The sequence below is a fragment of the Humulus lupulus genome, chromosome 7 (assembly GCF_963169125.1).
Source record: "Humulus lupulus chromosome 7, drHumLupu1.1, whole genome shotgun sequence".
NCBI lineage: Eukaryota > Viridiplantae > Streptophyta > Magnoliopsida > Rosales > Cannabaceae > Humulus > Humulus lupulus.
The window spans coordinates 200,774,740-200,783,114 of NC_084799.1; the positions used below are offsets into that span (position 1 = coordinate 200,774,740).

At 35.1% G+C, this 8,375-nt stretch overlaps 1 protein-coding gene across 1 annotated transcript; it reads right to left on the minus strand.

Moving 5' to 3' along the window:
* Positions 1-4,861: 4,861 nt before the first annotated feature.
* Positions 4,862-8,085, minus strand: LOC133792581 (uncharacterized). The gene is made up of 3 exons (XM_062230489.1): positions 5,837-8,085; positions 5,566-5,750; positions 4,862-5,379 (listed from the first exon to the last, which is right to left on the minus strand). The coding sequence occupies exons 1-3, from the start codon at positions 8,083-8,085 to the stop codon at positions 4,862-4,864; spliced, it is 2,952 nt and encodes a 983-aa protein (XP_062086473.1).
* Positions 8,086-8,375: the final 290 nt, after the last annotated feature.

An 8,375-nucleotide genomic window follows, 5' to 3' on the forward strand; every position in this document is an offset into this window, starting at 1 on the left:
TAACTAAACCAGCTATACTACAACTTCTTTCATAATATAATATTTTAATTTTTCTCTCATTAATGTCACATTAATATAATTTGGTAGTACACATATACATATTGTGCCTAATTAAAAAATGACCCTTCCCGCCCCTTCTTTAACTAATTCCAAATTTATCATAGCAACTATATATATATATATATATATATCAACACGTACACAAGCAAGTTATTTATTATATCAATAATATGTGTAAATGAAGACTAAATTTAGTCGTCCCTCCCTACCTTATATCGAATATGTAATATATATATATTAATTTATAAAATAACAATTAAAAAAGACTAATAAATTACTTAAATAAGACTATAAAAATTAAATACGTAATACAGTCCAAACATTTTAGGTCAAGATCTCTAAGTGTGGGGAACATATTGATGACTCAATATATTTAGTGTGAGAACGACCATGACATGTGGCCTTATGAGAAAGGCATGACCTATTGGCTCACTCTGTTTGTCATAGTGATTTGAAATCGTGAATTTATAATGAAATCTAAATGAATTTTCAGTCTAGGTGTACATATTGAAATGCCAGAACTATTAATTTAGATGTTTTTTCAGTATATAACCAGACACTCACTACAAATAAAGGTAACATTTAGTGACAACTTTTTAGTTACAACATATATTTTGTGTGACTAAATGCCACTTTTAGTAACAACAAAAAATTACTTGTGACTAAAAAGTCATACTTAATCACAAGTTGTCACTAATATAGTTTTAGTCACGACCTATTATTTTTAGTGATAAAATTTGTTGTGACTAAAAATACATTTAGTGACAACAAATTGTGATCTTTGTGACTAATACTTTTAGCCACGGACTTTTTAGTGATGACATAGGTATAATGATTTTTCCTTAGTCACAAATTTTTTGTTTTTAGTCACAAAATTTGTTGTGACTAAAACTAAGATTTTTCGTAGTGACTTAAAGGAATATGTGTGGAAAAAATTACCTAAAGTTTTTTATTTATACGTGGGATACTCCCAATCTTTTATTTTTAGCAGGGAAAGTACCCAAACATTGTAAAACTATAATTTTGTTAGCGGCAGACATGTGCCCCGTTTTTATTGGTCCAAATCATAATTATTTTTTTAAATTTATTAAAAATACATTTTAATTCATAAATTTTTTAAATATTAAATTAAAAATAGAAGATCAGATTTTTTACAAATGAGTACTAATTAAAGGCTTTTCTTTTACAAAGCTAATATAAAAATAAATTAAAGAGATGGTTAGAGAATTCATGTAAAAGAGGAGCATGTCTTGATCAAGAATGAGAGAGGAGAGAGAGATTGAGTAATGGAGTTTCGGCTTTAGGGACAGTGAGAACTCAATGCCGGCATGGGGTTTTGGGCAAGGGAAAGATTTCGACGCCAAACATGGGGTTTAGGGGTTCGGAGACAGAGAGATATGCAAAAGCTCTTATGATTTAAATAAAAACATAAGAGTACGATTGCTCAATCCAAATGAAGAGTTGTCCTAAAGATGAAAATATAATAGTCTATAAAACAAAACTCATACATAAGACCTCCTACTAACTCGGTCCTCCAACATCGGGATTATCAGGTAGTGGTGGGATACACATTGAGATCTCGTGGTGATAGAATGAGTCCAGATGTGCTCATCTAATTGTCAAAGACGCTTTCTCATCTTAACAATCTCTTCATCTCTAGTTTACAGTGGATGATCAGTAGCAAATGGAGCTTGGTCTCTTATATTAAGTATGATGTTATTGACATTCAATCAAAATTGTTGATAAAAAACGGTTTAACTCATGCGTATAGTTTCTTTTTCAGCTATAAATGGAATGTGAATAAAATTTGTTGGTGTTCTTGAGATTTATTTTTTTATTTTTATGAATTTAAATGTTCTTTTCATTAATTTTTTATTTAAAATTAATTTAAAAAAAAATAAGTATGGTTTGGACCAATAAAAACTTGACACGGATGTACCCAATTATCTCATCAATAGACCTAGCGGGGAAGCCCTAACTGAATTAGGGTTTACTATGTTTGATTACTTTTGGCAATATAAAAAATTCGGAGTATACCTCGTACAAATCCAAAACTTTAGGTACTAAGCATATTAGTAAAAATTGTTGTAACGATCGAACATCGACCATAACAAGTATTCTAACTATCTGTTTTTTGGCTGTTGCTTCTCCCAGCAGGTTGTCCATCAGGTTCAAGATTGGTTAGGCTGTACATGGCCTCTAATCTTCTCGAACTGGTGCAGGTGGATAGAAGACATGAGGAAGTGGATTCGAGCCTCTATAGTGGTGGTTGTGTTCTCAACTACTATCTATTATTTGTGGCATAATAGAAACACTTGTTTTGTCCATAATTACTCTCTTAGTGTTATAGCTGTAGTTCACTTGATTAAAAAAGACATTAAGTGTAGGCTTAGTTTTTTTTCTCTTCACACTACAGGGAAAAGGGGTTTTAGCGACGACTTACGTCGTCGCAAATTCCCAAAATATAGTCGCTAATTCCTTTAGCGACTACCATGTCATCGCTATTTGTCGTTGCTAAATGCTGGTCGCTAATTGGTTTTAATTAGCGACGAAATGAAAAATGTCGTCGCTATTTCCCTTTAGCAACGACATGTGGTCGCTAAAAGATCCACTTTTTCGTCGCTGTTAGTTAGGAATGTCCTCTGATTTTTGAAATTATTTAGGTATTTAGCGACGACATGTTACTTTTTTGCGACAACATATTGTGGCTAAAAGTCTTTTTTTTTCTTTTTTTTTATGCCTAAAGCACTATTATATATACTTAAAAAAATGCCATTATTCAATATATATACTAACACATTTTTTTGCTAAAAGATTTGAAATAGAAGAGAAATTTAATCATGCACAAAATTATATTTTTACTATAAATATTTTTATAACAAAGTAACTATCATAGTAAAATTAAAATACATAAATATAAATATTTTTAACTAGGTGTTGTAGGATCGGCACCATGACCTTGCTGAGAAGATCCAGATCCCGAGACTCCACCAATCCTAGCCAAGTGCTCCTTTATGGCTCGGAGTCGCTCCCTCACCTCTTGCATGTCTTGTGCGGTAGGAGGTGGTTGGGCTGGTTGAGGTACCTCAGCCGCTTCACAATTCGCCCTCGTGCGAATCCTGCGACCAAGACCCGGCTGATAGCCTCGATGACGTCCAAAGATCGTCTCAACAAGAATAATGTCATCATCTTCTCTCGGGATAGTACTCGAGGCAGAGGCGCTCGTAGATGATTGTGACTGCAGAGTGTCACGTTTCTCTATCATCTTTTCCTGTATCACACAATTTTCAAGAATATTAGAATTTACAACACAATAAAGTAAGAAAATCATAAAATATAAATTTACTTACATAGTTATCTTTCGCTGCCTTGCTCACCCAACCTTCCCCGTCTATGTACTTAGTCGCCATCCAAATCTCTGGAACCCCAACAAGACACCCAGTTTGTAAATCACGCTACAATACAAGAAGTTTGAAAAAAATTAAGAAAAAAAACATTATAAAAAAACATAAATAAAAATTATGTAAAAAAGAAAGTACCTTCTTGTAACGAAGGGCTGGCGTAGACTGTGAACCCTGCACGCTTCTCTGTTTTTGTTTTGCACGGTTCGCAGAGTTAGTCTCAAAACGCCTCTGCAAAGAACTTGTGTTAACCATATGTTAAATTAACAAAAATAAATTAAAAAATAATATTTTTGTGAATACCTTCACTTCAGGGCGATCAAAATACTGGAGCGCCTTTTGCCATTTCTCCACCAACAAACCATCAAGAGGATGTGCTCGACCATTCTTTTTTAAATGAGTGGACAAGTCATTCTTCCACTCCGAGTAACGATCAGCGCACGACCGTTGAATGCCCAAAAGAATGCCGAGGAGGTTCTCTGAGGCATATCGACTTCGACCAATGTCGAATAAATCATCCTGAATCAAAAAAATAAAATAAATTAGCTAGATTTAATATTAAAGTGAACCCAATAAAAAAATTATAGAAATAAATTACCTCTAGACGAGGAAGTATGCGATCTCTAACTTCGCTGGGTACTTTATCCCATCGGTCGTAGTCAGGATCGGCATATTGTCGAATGAGAATGCCGATCTCTCTAGAGAAATGTTGGGAATAATCACCAATTTCTTTGTAAGTCTTCCCTCGAACATCCCACTCCAGTGGTAGTGGTCTACCTAATGCAACTCTAGCTTCTCGAGTTGAAAACCCCTTGTTGATGCCGCGCCTTTTCGTTTTAGTCGTCACTATTATTTCTCAAATACATATAATTATTATATACACATAAATAAATTAATTCAATATATTCATCCAAAAAAAATAATTGCATGTGTTACCTCTCTCACAATCAGCCTGTATCTGCGTTGGATCTGGAGGAGGATTTGCCCCACCATCACCTCCGTGATGTTGCATAACCGCAGAAGACATATCTAAAAAAATTGATGATATATATGCATTGATAAATTTGTACAATCAAATTTAAATATTATAAAATTTCAATACATTGGAACAATCTTTCAATGTAAAAATAATATAAGCTTCACTATAATATTCACTATCACCGAAAATAATATAGATTGCTGACATTTAAGATTCATGTGAGGTATTCTAGACACTTTATTTATCACCGAAAATTAAGAATATATATTTCTAACAGTTAAACTCAACATACCAACTAATAATGATATAATGATATATATGTGTGCATATAATAAAATGTTGACAAATAAAGATAAACATAAATAATATGGTTATCCATAAATAATAAGTGCAAACAATCTTTGAATGCAAAAATTACAACTTAATCATCACTATAATATTCATTATCACTATCATTCTCATTTTCTTCTACATTATCTTCTTCTAAGTCCATCTCTTCCTCTTCCTCTTTCTCTTCCTCTTCATCGACCATCTCCTCTTCCTCTTCATCGACCATTTCCTCTTCCTCTTCCTCTTCACCTTCCTCTTGATCAACAGGAGTATCTACATTGACAACATATGGCGATTGATCTCTACGGCAAAAATTGATTTCTGGCAACGGACCAAGATCGACAAACAATTGGAAATCAGATGTTATTGTGTCATGCATAACATCTATTTCAATGGGATCCAACTGTTCATAAGCTGCTGGGGTGTCCCACACATTTCTATGATGAACTTCTTCAACAATTTTCCAATCCCGGTCATTTTTCAAATCATCAAGATAGAAAATTTGTTTTGCCTGAGTTGCCAAGATAAACTTGTCATTTTTGTACCACTCGAACTTAGTAAATATACTGGTTATATTATTTTCATGCTTCATCCTACTCTTGGTAGGATCTGTATCAAACCATTTACACTTAAATAATACAACAGAACAACCAGCAAGGTATGACATCACTATAACCTCTTCTAATTGCCCGTAGAAATTTTTGTTGTCTACTCCGGGTACTAAGACACCACTGTTTTGAGTTTTCAAATTTTTATCTCTATCATAATACAAAAATCAAACTCCATTGACAATACACCCAGTGTATGAAGAAACAAGATTAGAGGAGCCGTTTGCTAAGGAGAATAACTCTTCAGAAGCTTCTGCAGATCCTGCTTGTCGAAGATTGTAAAGCTTATTGTAAAACCACATGGGGAACTCCTTTTTCTGTAATTGATCTAGGTTTTCAGCACCACTAGATAAAAGGATCTGCTTGTGCTCTCTACACATATAAAATATGAAAGACTTAAAAAATTTGAAAGATAAATGGAAGAGTAGATATATTGTTAGTGTGATCAAAGTACTTACTGAATATATGGGAGAATCTCAATGCAATTGTTGAGAATGTACCACTCAGCAGTTTTTTTAAGTTCATCGTCCAAAGTTGTTAGTGTCTTCTTACCGATCGGACAACCTTGAGATTGAAACACAGACAACTTCTTTAGTGATGGAATTGCATCAACATTTCTATCTGGACGATTAAACCTTGTTTCCACCCCTTTGAAGTACATAGAACAGAATGTCAATGCTTCATCGACGACATAACCCTCAGCTATGGACCCCTCAGGACGAGCTTTATTACGCACATAATGTTTCAATTTTTTCATGTATCTCTCAAAGGGATACATCCACCTCATGTGTACTGGACCTCCATCTATTGCTTCTTGAGGCAAATGTATCATTAGGTGAACCATAACATCAAAAAACGCTGGCGGAAAAATGATTTCTAGTCCGCAAAGAATTTCAACAATTGATGTTTTCACTTTCTCCAAATCAGAAACAATCAGAGTTCTAGCACAAATAATCTTGAAGAAAGTGCACAAGTCAATAATGGTCTTGGCAATAGGTTTTTCTAGGAATGAATGAACACCAATTGGCAAAAGACGTTGCAATATGACATGACAATCGTGGGATTTCAACCCAGTAATCTTATTGTCATTTTCAATCACATTCTTCCTTAAATTAGATGCAAACCCATCTGGAAATTTGACTGATTTCAAAAACCGACAAAACTTATGCCGATTTTCAGGAATAAATGTGTATTTCGCTGCCGGCTTTTCCATTCGACCATTTACCATTCTCAGATGCAATTCTGGCCTTATCTTCATCTTCTCCAAATATACTCTAGCGCTAATTGTATCTTTGGTCTTATTTTCCAACCCGACTATTGTGCCAACTAAGCTGTCGCATACATTTTTCTCAACATGCATGACGTCTAGGTTATGTCGCAACTTCATATTGGCCCAATATGGGAGCTCAAAGAAAATGCTTTTTTTACGCCAACCAACTTGCTCTTTTGTACGTTTCCTTTTTTGTCCACCGTAGCTAACATGCTTACCAAGAAGAGATTCAGGCATAAAATTCATTTGTGTGAAAATAGCTTCAGTGCTAAATTCCTCTGGAGGTGGTCTTTTCTCAACTGAACCATATAACTTCTTCTTTTTTCTAATTTGGTGTCCCATTGGTAAAAAATTTCTGTGACCGTAAAATGCAACCTTATTTTGCAAACGAACTGATGGTGTTGATACATTGCAAGTAGGACAAGCAGTGTAACCTTGACCACTCCATCCAGAAAAACTACTCCTCGCTGGAAAATCATTTATAGTCCACAATAAAGCTGCTCGAAGCTTAAAAAAACTACCATCAACAATATCCCGAGTCTGAACACCGCTCACCCATAATTCCTTCAACTCATCAACCAATGGCCTTAAGAAAACATCAAAATCTTTTCCAGGTGAATGTGGACCAGGAATTAATAAAGTCAACATAAAGTTAGTCTCTTTCATGCATAACCACGGTGGCAAGTTGTAAGTCATTAACACAACCGGCCACATGCTATAAGACAAACTCATATTTCCAAAAGGATTGAATCCATCAGCAGCCAATCCAAGGCGCACATTCCTAGGTTCCATTGCAAACGCTAGATTGCTACGGTCAAAATCCTTCCATGCTTTCCCATCTGCAGGATGACGCATGATACCATCTTCTTTAACACGCCCTTCATGATGCCATCTCATATGTTGAGAAATGTGCCTTGACGCATATTTTCGCATCAACTGAGGGGTCAATGGAAAATAACGCATAACTTTTTGGGGCACTTTCTTCCCCTTGGTATTTTTATCCACCCAACGATCCTCCCCACAAATTGGACACTTGTGTTTTCCAGCATTTTCCTTCCAAAACAATGCACAATCATGCTTACAAACATGGATTGACTCGTAACCCAAACCCAATTTCCTCATCAACCTCTTCGCCGCATAATGTGACTTTGGTATCTTATTTGGAGATGGGAATGCATCTTCTAACAACTCCAAGATTCCATCAAAAATTTTGTTAGGAATTTTCCCCAACACTTTGAAATGCATCAACTTAGCTACGAAATTCAAAGATGTGTATTTTTCACACCCTGGGAATAACGGAGACTCCATCTCGGCAAATAAGTCATTATAGTATTGGCTAGTACCTCTGCATTCTGATGCTGGTGGTATCTCATCATCAACCTCATTCTCATCATCTTCACAATTGTTAGGTTGTGCTATATCATTAAGAACATCCATCATCTCGTCCTCGTGACATTGGTGGACTACTCTATTGGTCGGTATTATTTCCTCCTCTCCATGCCAGTACCAATTTGTATAACTTCGTAGAAAACCATTCTAAAAAAGATGACTTTCTAGCACACCAATCGTTTGCAATTCGATATTAATACACTTGTTACAAGGACACTTCACTAGTCCCCTTGTATCCACAAATTGCTGAGCTCTCTCAACAAATGCAAACGCTCCAGCAACATACTCATCAGAAAATTTATTTGAATTATTAATCCAAGTCTTGTCGATCGACATTT

Bases quoted from the DNA above. Each gene is read 5' to 3' on its own strand.
- LOC133792581 (XM_062230489.1), bottom strand. From the start codon at position 8,085: ATGGATGTTCTTAATGATATAGCACAACCTAACAATTGTGAAGATGAT. The intron at 5,751-5,836 runs GTAAGTACTTTG...TTATATGTGTAG, and splicing joins GAGATTCTCCCATATATTCA to AGAGCACAAGCAGATCCTTT. The intron at 5,380-5,565 runs GTATTGTCAATG...GGTTTGATACAG, and splicing joins TGTTTCTTCATACACTGGGT to ATCCTACCAAGAGTAGGATG.